General features: G+C 53.3%; 1 protein-coding gene across 1 annotated transcript in view; it reads right to left on the bottom strand.

The window, feature by feature from the left end:
- The window catches only part of ATP1A1 (ATPase Na+/K+ transporting subunit alpha 1), a 34,905-nt gene extending 15,414 nt beyond the window's left edge, over positions 1–19,491 (bottom strand). The window contains exons 1-2 of the mRNA XM_077346281.1: positions 19,235–19,491; positions 1,048–1,155 (exon numbers count right to left, since the gene is read on the bottom strand). Coding sequence (XP_077202396.1) covers positions 1,048–1,155; positions 19,235–19,246 — 120 coding nt within the window. The 5' untranslated portion in view covers positions 19,247–19,491. The remainder of the gene's footprint in view (positions 1–1,047; positions 1,156–19,234) is intronic.
- Positions 19,492–19,802: the final 311 nt, after the last annotated feature.

Genomic DNA, 19,802 nt, shown 5'->3' with positions numbered 1-19,802 from the left:
ATGCGCGGAAGTGCCACGCATACGCAATTTCGGCCGCGCATGGCGCATGTGCGACACAGCCCTGATTCCCTCTCCCCCCCTCCCACAGTAAGAAGCTTCCCGGGCTGCAAGCTTGCGGCACGGGGAAGTTTTTTACTGTGGGGGGGGGCGGGGAGAGGGAACTGCAGCCCGGCGCCCTGGCCTTCGCAGCCTGGCACTGGGCCGCAGACCGCAGGTTGGGGACCGCTGCTCTAGAGATTTAAGTTTTTTAAAAAAACAAAGCGCCTTGCAAACCAAGCTCAAAACCGAATCCCCACAGACTGTCGGGCAGCGCCCAACTTTTGAGTCAGCTCCGTTACTCTGCTATCCCAGTGAGCCCCAAACCATGCCGAGCCTGCTTGCAGGTAGGGAAGAAAAATACAGGGGGAATGATCAAGGCAGTGGGGGACTTCTGAGGAGCCAGGAAGAACGAAGGGGAACCATTTTAGTCCTCTGTTAAGCAAGAACCCTTGGGGCAGAGCAGGGGAACACCTCGAATACTTCCGCAAAACAGACGGAGGCATTTCCACCATCCCTTGCTTGAAAGCCAACCGTGCCAGGGCAGCAATCCGGTGGCCTGAATGAGGGGAACAGACTTCCTGCTGCGCCCACTAGACTCTTCTGTCCAATTTTTTAACAGCAACATTCTGCTTTCCCAGAACACTGCCCAGGGGCGGGTCTCTGAGCCCTGAACGCTGCCTGGGCTGCTGAAGTGTCGACCAGGGCGCTGGTCAGCTGAGGCGACCGTCCCCTTGCTACAGTCTCCAGGGCCTGGGCTGAGGTGACGCGGGAAGCAGGAAGGAGGAAGTCCTCCGGGGTGACTCTGGCCTCCACCGTGAACTCCGTGGCCGCTGAGGGGAGCGGCCTTCGCAATGCGGGAGAAGACATCAGGATGAGGAGAGGAGGGGCACCCAAAGGGCAGAGGGGGCAAAGTTTGGGGAAGAGCATCTCAAAACCTTGCAGGAAACACCACACAACTCCACAAGTTCAGCCTCCCGACACCGTCACAAAAGCCCTGATATTACTCACCAACGAAACTTCCTTTTTCAGCTCGTCCATATCCTTCTCCTTCTTCCCTTTCTTCTTCTTGGCGCCATGCTCGGACGTGGCTGCCGGCTCATATTTGTCACGCCCGGTCTGGAAGAAATCGAGAGCAGCAACGGTCAGGAGCAGCATTCCCACTAAGGGGGTGTCTGGCAGCCATCTAGAACAGGGGTAGTCAAACTGCAGCTGATCTAGAACCATGCAGGGGCTCAGAGTGCCCATTTTTAGAGGCCAGTGGTTGCTTCCCGCTCAGGATGTGAAGCCAGGGATGTGCACTTTGGCTGCCTCCAACATGCAGCCTTGGGCTTTGGTGATCGCCGAGGGGGCCAAACCGAGCCGAAGAGAACTGCTCCACTCAGGATGGGCATATATTAGAGGGAACACTGGCCAGGAGGCACCATACGCAAGCCAGGCAGTTTTTCTGTCTGGGGTACGTTTCCCTCATTCCGGCTGGCAGAAGCCCCCTGGGGGCCTGTGCAGAGAGATTTCCTGGTCCTACTTCTTTCAGTGGACACATCAGCCATCCCATTTGCTTGGTGCAGCGGTTAAGAAGACGGGATGGTTTTTATACCCTGCTTGTCTCTGCCCACAAGAGCCTCTTGTGGCGCAGAGTGGTAAGGCAGTGGCTTGCTGTCTGAAGCTGTCTGCCCATGAGGCTGGGAGTTCAATCTCAGCAGCCGGCTCAAGGTTGACTCAGCTTTCCATCCTTCCGAGGTCGGTAAAATGAGTACCCAGCTTGCTGGGGAGTAAACGGTAATGACTGGGGAAGGCACTGGCAAACCACCCCGTATTGAGTCTGCCATGAAAACGCTGGAGGGCGTCACCCCAAGGGTCAGACATGACTCGGTGCTTGCACAGGGGATACCTTTACCTTTACCTGTCTCTGCCCAAAGCAGCCTCAACACAGCTTCCCTTTCCTCTCCCCACAACAGACACACTGCGATGTAGGTGGGGCTGAGTGAGCTCTGGAGTATTCTGTGAGAACAGCTCTAACAGCACTGTGACTAGCCCAAGGTCACCCAGCTGGCTGCATGCAGAGGAGCAGGGAATCAAACTTGGTCTGCCAGATTAGAAGAATCCACTCTTAACCAGTACAATAAATTGGCTCTTAAGGGTGGTGGCCTCTAATCTGGAGAACCAGGTTTGATTCCCCACTCCTCCACATGCAGCCTACAGGATGACCTTTTCCCAGTCCCATTTCTCTCAGAGCTCTCTCAGCCTCACCTACTTTACAGAGTGTCTATTGCGGTAAGAGGAGGGGGAGGCCATTGCAAGCTGCTTTGAGATTCCTTCGCTTAGCAGAAAGCAGGGTACAAATGAACCCAGCTCTGCACCCAACACAGACCCTAACAGATTCGCTTTGCAAAAAATGAAGCGCACCCCCTCGACTCAAGTTACTCCCCTCCCCCGCATGTTTGAACAGATGTGTGCATTTGTGCAAGGGTATCTGGGGACACACCTAGAGCGCCACGCACAACAAAGCAACACCGAATCACAAGACCCGGAACTGTTGACCCATGGGGGGGAAACCGCCCACCCAAAGTCTATAAAGCAAACACAGAAAGCCCCGTTTTACGGAAGTGCCAAAGGCTGAGCAACCATCACAGGGAAATCAGAGCCCTGCGGGACCTTAAAAGCAGAGGCAGTCAAACTGCAGCCCAAACGCTGGCAGGGGCTCCTGGGAATTGTAGTCCATGGACATCTGGAGGGCCGCAGCTTGACTACTCCTGCCTTAAAGAGTCCCACAGGGCTTGTGACACAGGGCTATTCCACAGGGCCCACACCTGAGGCCTCAAAAACAGCATCAAAAACCCACTGGCCTCCCAATGGCTAAGCCCCCCAATGAAATTCCGCCGGACCACAGGATTGCATTAGATGGCCTCCCTCTTCCCTCTGAGTAGGAGATGGCTCAGGCAATCCAATTTTAACTAGGATTTTAAAAACCATGGGATTTTATATTTGCCTACCTATTTCTATTATATTGTGTATTTAAACTGCTATCACCTGCTCCAAGCCTTTGGGGAGGGGGCAAATCTGTTATAGCTTGTCTTGTCTTCTTGCTAAAATAAAAAGCTGAAGGATAGGTGGGCAGAGACTGGGCCATGCCTCGGACAGGCCCCGCCCACCCAGGACTTTGGCCCGCCCAGAGATCAGGGCCCCGCAGGACTCGGGACTGTTCTGCAGGGCTTGCAAACCAAAGTTGTTCCCCCAGGCCCATGGTTGAGGTTCAAAACAACGCATCTCAATTACTGCCCCATATATATGTATACACACACACACACACACACATACAGAGGGCAGGCTGTTTCCTGCCCTCCACCTTCTGGCTAAAAATAAACTTTTATTATTTTTTGATTGATGAAGAACTCCACTTCTGCTGACTGATGCTCTCCGGAGGGAGCCACACCATAGAGGTGGGATCAAACACACAAAGCAGGACACCAAGAGGGCAGGAAAGCACAGGCAGACGAAGGGTCCGCTCTCAACTCGGCATCCGCCGCCACCAGCACACACCGCAATCTGACTCATAAAACTGCATTAAATGCAGCAGAGGGCTTCTCGGGAGTCTGCTGGGGCATGTGAGAGTCCTTTACTTCCGGACAAAATCAGAACACGGTTTCTGTACAGCGCAGAGATTTGGGCTTGGCAGGGAAGGGTTTCACATGAAGCTGTCCAAAATACCTTCTATAGGAAAGATTTGGGACTACCTCAAAACAGGCAGCTGCCTTTCTTAGAACTGAAGCTGTTCTTCCATTTGTAACCTCCAGAGTCCATCCGAAACTCCAGACATTTTATTTAAGACTTCTTAACAAATCTGAAGAGCCTCTTGTGGTACAGAGTGATAAGGCAGCAGACATGCAGTCTGAAAGCTTTGCCCATGAGGCTGGGAGTTTGATCCCATCAACCAGCTCAAGGTTGACTCAGCCTTCCATCCTTCCGAGGTCGGTAAAATGAGTACCCAGCTTGCTGCTGGGGGGTAAACGGTAATGACTGGGGAAGGCACTGGCAAACCACCCCAAATTGAGTCTGCCATGAAAAGGTGTCACTCCAAGGGTCAGACTCGGTGCTTGCACAGGGGATACCTTTACCTTTTTAACAAATCTGATGTCCGCTTAGTTAAATTCTGCTTTCAGTTTTACTTAGAAATGGGAATTATTGGCCTAAGCTATTTTACCCTAAACTCGCATTTACGTGGATTACCCTCCCTTGAGCCAGCTTGGCGTAGTGGTTAGGAGGAACCTGGGCTTCTAATCTGGTGAGCCGGGTTTGATTCTGCACTCCCCCACATGTCGCCAGCTGGGTGACCTTGGGCCAATCACAGTCCTGTTAGAACTGTTCTCAAAGAGTAGTTCTCTCACAGCTCTCCCAGCCTACCCTCCCTCACAGGGTGTCTGTTGTGGGGAGAGGAAAGGGAAGGCAAATCTAAGCCGCTTTGAGACTCCTTCGGATACAGAAAAGCGCATATAAGAACCAACTCTTCTTCTTCATTTGATTTAAATATGGGAGTTTGGAAAAACTGGGCCCATGGAAAAGACTCCCAACGAGACAGAGATCTGGTCCAAAACTCCAGATAGTGCCTGAGGCTCAAAGGTGCTGGATCCCCCTCACAGGCTAGTTAAGCCATCTGAACAAGGCCTATCTAAGAAGAGGCTTCCAGACTTTTCCATCAGCACATTTGCACATTTAATCGGGTCTCACCGGATTGCCGCCTCCGCCCTTGAGGACTTAGCCGAGTAGAAGCTCTCGTTCGTTATGAGTCATACTGCCCCTGATAGGATGTTCTCCGAGTTGAGCTGAACAGAATATTGAATGTGGTCTTCGGCTCTGATGCAGATAAAGTGATTTACCTTCTGGCAGATACCTTCCCTCCTGTCGCCTTGAGGGCTGCCAAGTTCATTCCCTGATCCGCAATTATTAGGTGCATATATAAGTTTGTTTCGGGTACGGCTGAGCAATCTCCATGGCAGCCTGTGTATAACCCTACTTTCGTTTTCTTTATTTCACTTTTGAGATAGTGGACGTATTTTAGCTATGTTCCATAACTGTCAGCTGTTATCATTTTCACTATGCATTGGGAGATAGATTCAAGTGGGTTGCCATGTTAGTCTGAAGTAGCACGGCAAAAATAGAGTCCAAGAGCACCTTTAAGACCAACAAAGATTTATTCAAGGCGGAAGCCTCCGAGTGCATGCACTCTGTGCATGCACTCGGAGGCTTCCGCCTTGAATAAATCTTTGTTGGTCTTAAAGGTGCTCTTGGACTCTATTTTTAGTATGTCTTGTGGACAACGATAAACGCACGATGCACATTTTTGTTTGTTTGGTTGTTATGGCTTCGGCGTCAGCTATCAACCACTGGAGCATCTTGAGTCCTTCACTTTCATTTGAGGGGGACCTCCCCTGCAGATGTCTGCGCTTGACCCGGCCACCTGAAGGAAGAACTTCGGATTTCAACCACAGAACGGCACATTAAGCTCACAACTCATGCTGGGGGGGGGGGAGAGGGGGGAAGGAGATAGAGCAGCATTCAAGTCTCCTCGGGAGAAGAGCAAAATCCCCACCCACTCCCTGGAGATTGATCAGATCTCTCACTGAGCACCAACGACAGCTTGTTGCTATGCGATGGAGCTTTGGAGAACTGAAGGCCTGCGCATTTCCTCCTAAGAGGACAAAGCTATCAAATGAGCACTGTCATTCCCCTCCCCCCCGCACCTTTCCCTGGTTGAAAATTTAATTGACCAGCACCTGCCAGCATTCCCCAGTGGGCCCATAAAAGAAAGCGGGGTGCTATTTTCTGACAGGAAAATGCACGACAGGAATGGGCAACATGGCTGTCTCTTTCTCTGGGGTAGAACTCCCCCCCCTCCATTACGCAGCAGCCACGATATTCTTCTCGACACACACACACACACACACACGTGTGCACACAGCAGAACCGTGAAGCACACAAGGCATGCCGTTCCGCCCTAAGCAGCTAGGAGGAAACTCAGCTACACGGTTGTGCTGGCAAACGTGATCGTCCCCTTCTCTACTCCGGCTGCTTCCAAGAACGCTCTTCGGAGTGGCGTGACTACGAATGCCAAACGTCAGCACCCCCCCCCCACTGCCAGAGCGAGCAGAGACCAGCATCTTCCGTGCTAAGCCCCCGGCCTGGCCTAGAAATGGCGGGGCCGGGCAGGAGAGACTGGCGGAACCCGGGTGGGTGGGTCACTTTGGAGTAAAGAAAAGGGGAAGGTTTTCATGGGGCTCGAAGGTTCTCATAGGGTCACATTCGGAAAGAGAATTGGCCAGTGTGCTTGGCTAATAAGCTACACTTAATTCCATGCACTTCCAAAATATATCACCATTAAATACATTACAGCATACGGCTGCTAAATTTTTGACTTAAGTGAAAGCAAGTCTTTTTTTATATAAGTTTGATTGAAGAGACCTTTTTTTCAGTACCCCTTAAGGCAGGGGTGAGCAAACTGTGACCCTCCAGATGTCCAGCATTTGCTGGCAGGGGCTCATGGGAATTGTAGTCCATGGATAGCTGGAGGGCCACAGTTTGCTCACACCTGCCTTAAGTCCTCACACTGTTTCATGCTACATATTTGGAATGTGTGAAATGCTGGGGGGGGGGGGGAAGAGAAACACAATCACAGGAGATTTATTTTTCTACTTCTATCCCAAATTGCTCAGTTTTTCCATGGGGGAAAGCAGGGAGGGGGAATCCTTGCGGGGTTTGGTGAACCCCATGAGGGGTTGAAGGACTGCAATTGAAGGACTGCGATCTGGATCTTCAGATAGTCAGGTGGATAGGGAATTGGTTAGAGAACCACACTCAAAGAGTTGTTGCCAATGGTGTTTCATCAGACTGGAGAGAGGTGAGTAGCGGGGTACCTCAGGGCTCGGTGCTCGGCCTGGTACTTTTTAACATATTTATTATTATTAGATTTGTTTCCCGCCACTCCCTTACGGCTCGTGTCCTAAAATCCCCATTAAAACCCCATTAAAAGACATAAAACATTACCAACATGTCGGAGATTGGCAACTCAACTTCCCCCCCTCCCACTACTGGCGGGTGGAGAGGAGGTCCTGATGAGGTTCACTTCAGGTCCCAGACCCCAGGGGGGGCGTAGATCTATCTTACCAGCCCCGGCCTCAACCACAGACCTGGCGGAAGAGCTCCGCCTTGCAGGCCCTGCAGAACGTTGAAAGATCCCACAGCTCTCCCGGGAGCTCATTCCACCAGGCCGGGGCCAGGACCGAAAAAGGCCCTGGTCCTGGTCGAGTCCTGCTGGTGCTTCCCTAGGGCCAGGAACGACCAGCAGATTTTCACCCGCAGAGCGCAAAGCCCTTTGGGGGGGGGCATAGGGCAATAGGCAGTCCCTCAGGTATGTGGGTCCCAACCTGCGTAAAGCCTTGAAGGTTAAAAACAAAACCCTTGAACCAGATTAATGATCTAGATGAGGGGGTGGAGGGACTACTCATCAAGTTTGCAGATGACACCAAATTGGGAGGACTGGCAAATACTCCGGAAGATAGAGACAGAGTTCAACGAGAACACAATGGAAAAATGGGCAAATGAGAACAAGATGCAATTTAATAAAGATAAGTGTAAAGTTCTGCATCTGGGTCAGAAAAATGAAAAGCATGCCTACTGGATGGGGGATACGCTTCTAGGTAGCACTGTGTGTGAACGAGACCTTGGGGTACTTGTGGATTGTAAACTAAACATGAGCAGGCAGTGTGATGCAGCGGTAAAAAAGGTAAATGCCATTTTGGGCTGTATCAACAGAGGCATCACATCAAAATCACAAGATGTCATAGTCCCATTGTATACGGCACTGGTCAGACCACACCTGGAGTACTGTGTGCAGTTCTGGAGGCCTCACTTCAAGAAGGACATAGATAAAATTGAAAGGGTACAGAGGAGAGCAACGAGGATGATCTGGGGCCTAGGGACCAAGCCCTATGAAGATAGGTTGAGGGACTTGGGAATGTTCAGCCTGGGGAAAAGGAGGTTGAGAGGGGACATGATAGCCCTCTTTCATATGGAGGAGGGCAGGATGCTGTTTCTGTTGGCTGCAGAGGAGAGGACACGCAGTAATGGGTTTAAACTACAAGTACAACGATATAGGCTAGATATCAGGAAAAAGTTTTTCACAGTCAGAGTAGTTCAGCAGTGGAATAGGCTGCCTAAGGAGGTGGTGAGCTCCCCCTCACTGGCAGTCTTCAAGCAAAGGTTGGATACACACTTTTCTTGGATGCTTTAGGATGCTTTGGGCTGATCCTGCGTTGAGCAGGGGGTTGGACTAGATGGCCTGTATGGCCCCTTCCAACTCTAGGATTCTATGATTCTAACTACACTTTTTGAATATGAAACTTTGCCCTGGGAAGCACTCCCCCCACCCCAAGTCACAGAGAGTCAGTCGTTAGAAGTTGAGGTCCTCAATAATAAGATGCAATAACACTACTATTCAATAATAGAGACGTTCGGAGGAGGTTTGCCATTGGCCTGCCTCTGTGGAGACCCCAGGCCCCCCTTGGTGGTCTCCCATTCAAAAAACAACAAGGGGCAGCCCTGTTTAACTCCCAAGCTCTGATAAGAGGTTCTCCTGGGCCAGTAGGGTCAGGGTATGTTGCTGTTTTTCTAAAAAGAAATTATTTCATCCAAGTTTCATTTCAGCGTTTGGCCAATTTTTCCTCCCGGGAGGTGGGGAGAATGTTTTCTACCTTCTATGGTCCATCCATCCCTGCCTCTCAGCTGACAAACATTAAAAGTCCATACGCCATGTGCTGCACTTTCTCAATGGTTGGGCATACTTGCAATTTCTCTTACAGAAAACCTTTATACCTTCAAATCTTCTAAATATGACAAAATAGTTAAGCCCTGGCTTGAGCAGAGAAACAGCTTTAGGGGAAAAGGAAGTGCCGATCCTCTCTCCTTTGTACCAAACATGTCAGGGCTCCCACGCTGCAGATCCTGACATGTCCACACTGGGCACCCCACGGCAGGAGCAAGTAAGGATCTGAGGCCAAGGCCTGATTTCCTAACCAAGCGGAGAACCGAAGCATGGCGTGCTGACAGCATAATGGCTCCCTTGCGGCCAGGAACCTCCATTCCAAGTTTTAATTGCTGCTCAGGTGTGCAGAGTAGGGTAGGCATTAACTTTGGAAGATGTGCCCATCACATAAACTTAAGCGTGAACATGTTCTGCTTTAATGTTCTGCACAAATGCCACAGCTGGCTTTTAGCAGCTTGGGAAAGGTAGGATGGGGGGGGGGTCACCTTGGCCTTCTCAACCCACCCCTGTGACACCTCCCCAGCCAAGCAGTTTGTGACGGAGCGAATGAAGAGTTTTTTCCTCTCCTCTCCCACACAAGGCCCAGAAGCCCCTGAGCGTCTCAAGAGGCAAAGTGGAGTATTTATGCGCCTCGCACTTCTGGAGCGCCCGCAGGGCAGTGTAGCCTTTGGAAGAATATCGCAGGCTGTTTTTCAATCAGCGAAATGGAACTTTTGTTCTTGGCCCGAGAGCCGAGCGTCAGAACGTTCCTCATTCTTCTGCCAGACCGGTCTCCTCCTCCTCTCTTGAGAAGACTCGGCGTTCCGAAAAAGATCTATCTGGTGCAGAGCGATGCAAATAGTTTTGCTCCTCCCCCCTCCCCAGATAAACCTATGCCGTTTTTCCTGCTTCGGCTCCCTTAGCTTTAAACGAGGCGCCAAGGTATCTCGGATTAACACCGGCCAGGCACGCCAGATGCCGTAATGGTGGATGGATTTCACTACCTCTTCCTTTCCCAGCCTGAAAGGGAAGTGTGACTTATGAATCACAAACATGGCAGTGCACACACAAGCCTCGATGTACGCTCCCAGGGTGCCTCTGGAGTGTTGTGTCCCCCCCCCCCCCGTCTGCCCCTGCTCTTTCAAAACGCTGCTTGCGTGACTCAGGGATGCCTGCCCCATTTGCATGGCTGGAGGACTCTGGAACGCCCCTCCCTATTTCCTTGTGAATTATTTCAGGGTGCTTAAAGACATTCCGTGCGGCCGGATTGGCCAATCCAGGCACCGCCAAGGATCCGATGGGCAGCTAGACACGCACTTCCTGCCTTGGCTGCAAGACTCACACAGGGCGGTTGGCTTACAAGGGCAGAGTGGGGGATTGTTAAGGAGCAGGACGGGCAGGGCCAGGGCCAGGCATCATGAAGGGGTCTGGTCTGCCCTCAGGGAAGCAAGACGGCTCGAGCGGTGCTGAATGGGCCAGGCTGCAGGCAGGCTGTGCATTCCCGGGAGCTTTACGGAGAGCCGAGAATAGGAAAAGGACTGCAGGGGGAGAAAGGGACGGAGCCAAACCAAACTGAGCGTGTGCCGTCACAAGCAAGCCGGCTGGCCAGACATCACAGGCCCATAGTGTTTCCATGTCATGGGGCAAGCGTGTTGCACGTTTCAGTGAATCACCCACCCTTGATCCAGCCACACTGAGAAAATTCCAGCTCTTCGCTGCGTGTTTGGACCCAAGCCCCAGCAGGACTGGAATGCCTCTTACAGGCTCCAATGAAAGCGGGGTGGACATTCGCCGCCTCAAATCAAACAGGACACCTCCTGCATGGAGACCAGGGGTAGTCAAACTGCGGCCCTCCAAATGTCCATGGACTACAATTCCCATGAGCCCCCTGCCAGCATTCGCTGTCAGGGGGCTCTTGGGAATTGTAGTCCATGGACATCTGGAGGGCCGCAGTTTGACTACCCCTGATGTAGACCGTGGCTGGAATATTACAACTGGTGTCCCAGTTACAGAGACCAGCTCCTCTGCAGCAAAATTGCTGAGTTGGGAGAGGGGGATCCTATGGCACTACCCCCTCCTGAGGTCTCTTGCTACTCCCAGGTCATGAAAAGAAGGCTTTTGTGCAGGCACCCGCCCCACCTGCAGAGGCACAGTCCTTTCCGGAGCATCCCAAGCGGGGGCTCAGGCAGAGACAGGAGAATTTGGGTGCAAACCCTCATCTGCTCCCAGCCACGTCAGGTGACTGAACCGCCTCTGGACAAAACCACACGCAGAAACACGCGCCAGAAGTAACGTTAATAACATGCACGCTTTCTGCCAGCAGTTCACCCTTCCAGCAACACTTTTTAAACACCCAAAAAACATCCCCACCCACACACCAGCCAGGCTGCGGGGCAGACATATTAAGCAGCCTTCTGAGACAGAGAGTCCGATGAAGCACCTCTGGCCAAGATGTTTCAATCCCCCCCCCCCAAAAAAGAAATATCTCCGGGAGCAAGTGCTGGGGAATGCCTCCCCCAACAGCATTCCCCCTGCAAGCGAAAGGCAAAGGGAAGAGGGAGAAGCTGGTGGGGGACCAGGCAAGCAGAAAAGTTGCTTTTTGAAATCTGGACAAGATAAACAGCCAGGGCACTCTGAAAACAAAAGTCCTTGGGAACCCGCTCTGTTATTACAATGACCTCACTAAAACAGCAGCCCCAAGGAGAGCTGGAGCCGCTACTGTTCTGTGGCCTGGGCAACAGTTGCCGGCCGGCCGAGACCTCAGCAGGGCAAATCCCACGGAGGCACGGGTGTCCAGCACCGGGGACTCGGGTGACAAAATGAAACTGGCCAACAACGGCCCTTTCCCAAATGGGACAGCCATCGTAGGTAGGCCAGGTGAGGTAGGCCAGGTGAGATCTGCTAACGCCCAGCCTCAAAGCAACTTACAGCAAGGCCCCTGAGCGACACCACAAAGGTAAGCCACGAGGCTCCAGTCCAGGAACACCTGAGAGGTCAATGGATTTTCAGGGCCGCAGCTCTTGACCGTGAAGGATCCTGCCACTTCTTGGCTGATCTGTAAGTCCCTACTGAGCTGGAACATGCTTCCCCCCCCTCCTCCCCGCCCCCGCACACCAACACGACCGGCCTCCCCAACGCTCTGCACAGAAGGAGGAGAAATCTGAGCTAAATACAGCACTTCACCAAGGCTGCCTGCAGATGTCAATGGATTTACAGAGCGGTGCTAAAGTTAACCCCACACATGCTTGGCTACGCTTGGAATGGTTCAAATTGCATTGCCCACCCAAGAACATGCAGCATATCCCTACATAAAGGAATTGGTTCTTATGTCGCTTTTCTCTACCCGAAGGAGACTCAGAGCAGTTTACAGTCGCCTTCCCTTCCTCAGACACCCTGTGAGGTGGGTGAGGCTGAGAGAGCCCTGAGATTACTGAAGAATAAGAGCAGGTTCTTATATGCCGTTTTTCTCTACCTGAACGAGGCTCAAAGCGGCTCCCAATCGCCTTCTCTTTCCTCTCCCCACAACAGACACCCTGCGAGGAAGGGGAGGCTGAGAGAGTCCTGACAGAACTGCTCGGTCAGAACAGCTTTATCAGTGCTGTGCTGAGCCCGAGGTCACCCAACTGGCTGCATGTGGGGGAGCAGGGGATCAAACCTGGCTCGCCAGATTAGAAGTCCGCACTCCTAACCAATACGCCAAGCCAGCTCTTGATGCCAACCAGATGCCAAACCCATCCCCCAAGGCCACCTGGGGCTTCCTGTGATCCACTTGAGGCATGGCAGAACTTGTAGCACCAGCCCAATGCCCCAGTTGGGCTTTCCCTGGTGCTTCTCTGTGTCCTGCCTCAAGTCTCGGGGTTCTGAACTACCAAATGTGGGTCCTGCCAGTTTGCCGGGAACCATTCTATGCCTACTTCAGCCACCCCAGAGATGGTGCTGAGAACTGCAGAAGGAGGTCTCTGGACATCTAAGAGGGCTTCATGGAAGGGGGAACCATCCAACTGCTAAGCAACACTGCCCAGATTCGTTTCCAGTCACCTGACACCAGGTTCTTCTTCCAAAACTGATCACCAGCTTGCAGTAACCAATATTGTCATTTCTGCAATGCAGGAATCTGGGTGCCCACCAGAAAGAAGCAGCTGTTTTGTACCCAAAAAAGTCTCAAAGCAGCTCACAAACACCTTTCCCTTCTTCTCCCCAAGACAGACACCCTGTGAGGTAGGGGAGAGCGCTCGGACAGAGCTCCTTTGCGAGAACTGGGACTCAATGTCCCTCAACTGGCTGAATGTGCCACCCACTTTGCATCCCCGTGAAAAAGATGGACAGGCAATTCAAATCATTTTAATTACAGCGTGCAAGTGGCTAAGAGCAGTGGCCTCTAATCTGGTGAGCCGGGTTGGATTCCCCAGTCCTCCTCCACATGCAGCCAGCTGGGTGACTGTGGGCTAGTCGCAATCCTGTTAGAAGCTGATCTCTCAGAGCTCTCTTAGCTCCACCTCCCTCACAGGGTGCCTGTTGTGGGGAGAGGAAAGGGAAGGTGACTGGAAGCTGCTTTGAGTCTCCTTCAGGCAATGAAAATACAACAACCAACTCTTCTTCGGTATTCAAAACCTCAGTGTGCACCAAGATATTCTAAGACAGAGAAGGAACAGCTCTGCCATTCTCCCACCTGGGTCAAGATTTACATTTATAATTTATATAAATTATACAACTATAACATTAAAGACTATGCACACACACACACATCCTATATATCTGCAAACCGAAGGAAAGCTAATCCTCCCACCCTCAGGAAAAATAAAGCAGCAAACACTTATTTTCTACATGCAAGCGGTTTTGATTTCTTTCCATTACTTATTTCAGTCCCTGAATGACCCTTTCCAAGGCTCACATGCTGCAGACAAGGGCTCCCGGTGATCTTTCCCCTCTTTTCCACTCCCTAATAAAGTTCTGCAAAACCTGAATGTCAGCTCACCGCTTTGACTTCCCAGGGTCAAAGTCTGCCTCTCCCCCCCCCCCCCGCATGCTCAAACAGGCCTCCGAATGAGGAAGGGCAGCCATTCAGACCGCTAAGGCGTACCACATGCCCCCACCCGTACCCCGCATGTGACCACTGCAGCCCTTTGTTCCCCAGGACCCTTTCCCAGAAACTGGCCTGCCTATCGCTCACGTGAGGCCTGCTAAAAGAGTGCCCCATTCTGGGTGGGGGGGGAGCTCCCGCAAGGAGTCATTCGCTGGCAGAGGCTCATGGGAATTGTAGTCCATGGACATCTGGAGGGCCACAGTTTGACTACCCCTGTACTACAGCCTGTTCCCAGGAGGTTGGAGGTGTCCTTCACGATGCTATCTCTTACTCTGCATGTTATGACTCTAGCGAGTGGGTCTGGCCACCTTTGGGCAACTAGGAGTTAGATTGCAGATTTTGCTTTGTTCTGGCGGTCTTTTGAAGATAAAAGCCCTTCTGCTGCGGGAAAAAGCTAATGGTGGGAAAATGGTGTACTGGGAGGGGAAGGGAGGGTGTCTCTATATGTCCCCCAAGGCTGGCCAAGCCAGCTGTTCTTTAGCAATAGACGTCCTTCATGAAAGGGCCAGAGCCACCCTCTTGGATAATATAAAGCGACTCTGAACTCTTCTCTGGCCTCTTAGGAGAGAGTAGCCTTGGTTTGTGCAAGTTTGCTAAGAACCACAACATAACCTCTCTTCACCGGGGCCTGTGGAGCTACGCAGGGCCACAGCAGAGGCTGTAACCTCGATCAAAGCAGAGAATCTCTCTGGGAACAGCTCTGAGAGAACTGTGACTTGCCCAAGGTCGCCCAGCCGGCTGCATGTGGAGGAGTTGGGAATCCCACCCACTTTTCCGGATTAGAAACCAGCCCTCTTTGACCGCAATGCCACGGTGGCTCTCAGGAGAAGGTTGCTGCACAAACACATGCTGTGGACAGCAGTGCCGTAAACATATGACTTCACGCGGTGGCAGAAAACAACCTGTGCGTTGCTACACAAGGGAACTTTGCTGTGCTTGTTCCAGAACACAACAGCAGCTGGGGGAGGGGCTGGTGGCAGAGCCACTGCTTGGCACGCAGAAGGGCCCAGGTTTAATCCCTGGCCTCTCCAGTCAAAAGGATCAGGTCGGAGGCAATGTGGCAGGAGGCCTGCCACCTTGGAGAGCTGCTGCCCATCCAAACAGACCACACTGACTTTGATGGGCCGAGGGGTTGAGATTCACTATGAGGGAGCTTGGGGGGGCTCACGTGTGTTCCCCATGCAGGGATAAAGAAACCGTAAATTAGATTCCCAAGATTGCATAAATTCCCAAGATGCCATAAGAGGATTCTTGTCTGAGAAATGTGCACAAGCACTTAAAAAGACAATTCTGCTGCGACTCCTGCGGAGAGGAAAGCCTGCTGCTGCACCTTTAAGCGCAGATCCCAATGCTAACCTCACGGAGGCTCAGGAGCCAAAAAATCAGCACTCGTTGCGTTTTCATCTACTTATAACTTTCCTATTAAAAGCTTCAATTTTTAAAAAAAGCATCCAAGGGCAGCTCACATAATGCCACAACCCCTAGATACTTTCGCACTGCTCCAAACAGGATCCGAGTGCGAGAGACGCCCAAGAGCGGGACTGCGGCCAGCAGCACTGGCAAAAACAACCGTTTTGTGTGCCTGCCAGAGTGGGCAAGGGGCAGAGAACGTTTCTCAATATACTTTGGTGGCAAGAGCAGTTCTGATGCCACCAAAGGCGGAAAGAGACATGCCCATCCCGACCAATTAAAAAACTGGCAAAATTCCTTTCTTATTGTGAAACCTATAGTGGATTTTTAAACATTTGGTACATCAATTGTCATGGTTCCTACAATACAACCGATCTGCAGAGGTGAACAGGCGTCTCATACGGAATATGCAGCAATGATAAAAAATAATGATTGAGTGGTAAAAATTCTGAGGAGAATTTTCTTGCGCGTCTGTTTTATATACCCTGCATTGTGCAGTAATTCTTGAAGAGTATGATTTGTTACATGTAACCCCTTTTCTTTTTGTATCACTTATATTTCTACCTTTCCTAAAATTAAAAAATATATAACAAAAAAAAAACCAGAAATAAAATTATTCGTCACAAAGAAGAAAAACAACCATTTATGTGGGGGAAATCAGCACATATTTTCACTACCAGCAGTTTGGGCAGGAAAACAGCAACGGGGGCCTCCCAGAGAGCCAACTTTCCTGCATTGGCTGCTCTTGCACAGGGGTGGGCAAACCGCAGCTCTCTGATGTCCACGGACTACAATGACTATGAGCCTGCTGGCAGGGGCTCATGGGAACTGCAGTCTATGGGCATCTGGAAAGCCACGTTTTGCCCACCTCGGCTTCAGATACCTTGACCATGGATTCCATGGTCCATTAATACGGTCAGAAGTGGCTACTGTGACTGGATATCCCAAATTTAAATGAGGTTTTTAGAAACAGGTTCCTATCCAGGGCTTTTAAAAAATGCACACTTAAGTCTGCAAAACCACATAAATCCCGAGAACTGATGGGAAAGTTCCCCAGGGCTCCCTGGCCCATGAGTAAAAGAAGGAATGCTCGGAGGCAGTAAACCTCTTCAGGAGGCAGGATCAGGCCTCCACACTCGGTTCGTTTGGCTCCTATGCAAGACAGGATGCAGGACTGCCTGGAATCCTGGGAGGGTTGCCACCTTCCAGGTGGGGCCTTGAGATCTCCTGCTTTTACAACCGAGTCCGATGCCCCTGGGGAGAATGGCTGCTCTGGAGGGTGGGCTCTACGGTAAGGTGCCCTGCAGAGACCCCTCCCCAAGCCCCACCATCTACAGGTATTTCCCAACACAAAGCTGGCCCCCCCCTAACCACCGCCCTAATCCAGCAGGGCTCTTTGGGTACAATCTAGCTGCTTTTAGATATCAGAGTCTGTCACGTCCAGAGGAATATTTAGCAAGATTACAGCTCAAAGACGTACAAATGGCCAGAGATGGAAAATTTTGCGGGAAGGAGCCAGCTTCAAGCAGTTTCTTAAAATAAAGCGTGGAGAGGGGGAAATGGTCAGTGCTCCAACCAGTCCCCGCAGCCCCAACTGCAGCAGAGGAGACCCATTTGCATGAAAAGAAATCATTCTGGCGCAAGCAGGTTGCATCTTGCAGCTCCAGGCCAGTGACCCCAGCATCAAACCCAAGAGTCTAACTCAGCCAGAGAGCGGGGGGGGGGGGGGAGATCAAGTAGCTTCCCCCATGGCAGAAATGCGGTTCAGCGGAATGGCCACACCACCCCTACGCCTTGACTCCAGACACAGAGACAGCCTGGGACCCTTCTGCGGTTTATTTAACAAAGCCAGCATTAAGCAAGCAGGCAGGATTCACAGACGGCAAAATGTCAGCTCTTGTTTGTTTTAACAGCGCCGAAGGAAGAAGAGCTGACACCTCCAGACTGGTCCCGCTTCCATTCTGTCACAAGGAAGGTTAAACTCACATCACTGTGAGCTGCTGCCAATTGCCGGGAACTAGTTCCTGGCAGAAGCCAGCTGTAACCGGTGTGTCCCCCCCCACCACCCCTTTTGCTTCGGGGACATTCACACCCTCCAAAGCACCTCAGGGGTGTGCAGAGAAATTTCAGGCCAAGCTCAGCCTTTTGATAAGCCATTGTGGCAGCACCAAGGCGGCCAGACCCAATTTCCTTACAAGGGAAAAATCCTACTGTGATCTCCTACGGTTATGCGTGCTCTGGATGGGGTTTGTTGCCCCGGGAGCCATGCTGAACAATGCACTTTGAAACTGGATTTCCCTGGTGCGTGTGCACATAGCCTCCTGCAGTGGAGGGAGAGTGCGTTATTCAGGATGTGCCAAGGTCCACCCAGCAAAGGAGCAGGAAGCAAAGCAGAGCCCTCTGCTGTAGGGTGTGTGGGGTGGATCCCCCCCCCCATTAACATATTCAAATGCTGTTATTTTTCCATGGAAAAACTTCCACCCCAGATACATAAATAGAGAATGTTTACTTATAGCTGTCAGGGCTGGTAGGCCACAAACCCATCCCGTTCCATGAACTAATGACAAGATACGAAACATGGCCGGCAGAAAAAAACAATCGGTGCTCGTACATGCTCCAGGCTCACACGCACTTTCTCTGGCAAACGTTCCTTCCATTTTGCGAGCGTATCAAATATTTAATTTACTCCTTTCCATTCGAATCATGATCTCTGCCAACTGAAATGGACCTAAGAATTGGAGACGCCAGGTTGGACCAGGCCAGTGGTCGTCCACTCCAGCACTCTGCCACACAGCGGCCAAAGCCCAGGGGCCAACAGGAGACCCACTTATGGGATCCAAACCCCAGACGCCCTCCTCATGCCCCAGGGAAGAAGAACACAGACTCTTGATCTTCCCCCCACCCTCGAAAAACTATATTGATGTTTACTGCTATGCTGTAGCCATAGGTTCTTCAGGTGTCCCTGGACTACAATTCCCGTGTGCCCCTGCTGGCAGGGGTTCATGGGGCTTGTAGTCCATGGACATCCAGAGCTCCACAGTTTGGCCACCCCTGCCCCAGGCCATAGGATTCCCCAGATGCACCAACAGGAAACAAATAAAGCATTTTTCCCGTAAGGGGAAAACGTGAAAACTAAGGGGGTCAGAAATGGATACAATTCGGGAGGCTGAGCAGGCACCCACTGCGCCCCCCCCCCCGCTTGGGAGGGCGGCAAGCCAACCCAAGCCCTCTGAGCAGGAGGCAGCGGCAGGGGGGTCAAACCGCGGCCCCCCAGGTGTCCGTGGACTACCATTCCGGCCTCCGCTGGCAGGGGCTCATGGGAACGGTAGTCCACGGACTTCTGGAGGGCCGCAGTTTGGCCACCCGTGGCCAGGCGCCCCAGGGGCCGGGCTCCCTTCCCCCGCCGGGCTCTCGCGGCCCCCCAGCGCACGGGGCCTGGCCCTGGCCCTCGCCGGGCAGGTTCTTGCGACACGGCGGCAGGAAGCGGCCACCTGGCCCCCCTCCCACCCCCGCGCTTACGCAACCGCCGCGCCCGACGGCACCTGCCCGGCCCGGCCCGCGGACAAGCAAGGCACGCCGCTCAGGGCGAAAGAGCCGCCGCGGGGCCGGCCGTACAGGCGGGCAGCCCGCGGCCCCAACCCCGCCCGCCCGCCCGGAGCGCTGGAGCCGCCCTCGGGGGCCTCGGCTCGTTGGGCTTGGCCAAGCCGCGGGCGGGCGGGCGGGCGGGGAGCGCGCCAAAGAGAGCCAGCGGGCTCAAGGCAAGGAGCAGCGCAAGGATCGCGCCCGCCAGGCCCCGCGGAGGGGGCAGCCAGGCAAGGCTCGCCGAAAGCCCCCCCCCCTCCTTCCCGCCCGCCGAAGAAATGAAAGGCAATCCAAGCACACCGAGGCGCCGCGCCCGGGCCGCCGCTCACCCCTTTGCCCATGGCGCTGCGGGCGCTGGCGGTGGCTGCTGCTGCTGCTGCTGGGGGCCTGCCTCCGGGTCGTCCTCCTGCTGCTGCTCGCCTCGGCCTCTGCTGCCTCTGGGCCGGGCACAGCTGCCACGTGCGCGACCGGGAAGCCGCGAGGAGGCCGCCTCCGCAGCGCCGCTCTCGACGACTCGCTCGCTTCGCCTCGCCCCGCCGGCCGCCCACTCACCGCCCCGCCGCGCCGCGCCGACCGAGTGGCCGAGCAGGCGCCCCGCCGCTCGCCATAAAAGCGCCTCGCCCCGCCCCGCTGCGGCTCCGCCCGCTCTCGGGAGGAGCCCGCCAGGCGCCCCCCCCCCCCCGCCCGCCCGGCCCGACGCGCTGGAGCCGGATCGCCCGCCGCCCGGCCAAGCGGAGCCCACTCCCCCCCCCCCGAGGCCTCTGCCCGGGACCTCTGCTCGCTCAGCCCACCACGGTGGCCCACAAGGGGCCGAGAGGCCGAGGCCCTCCTCCTCCGAAGAGCCTGCCTGCCTCAGACCAGGGAGGGCCCTCCAGTCCAGCCTCCCGTCTCCCCCAG

Source organism: Paroedura picta, chromosome 7 (genome assembly GCF_049243985.1).
Source record: "Paroedura picta isolate Pp20150507F chromosome 7, Ppicta_v3.0, whole genome shotgun sequence".
Lineage (NCBI taxonomy): Eukaryota > Metazoa > Chordata > Lepidosauria > Squamata > Gekkonidae > Paroedura > Paroedura picta.
The sequence above is the reverse complement of the archived record's forward strand: the minus strand, read 5'-3'. Positions and strand labels throughout refer to the sequence as shown.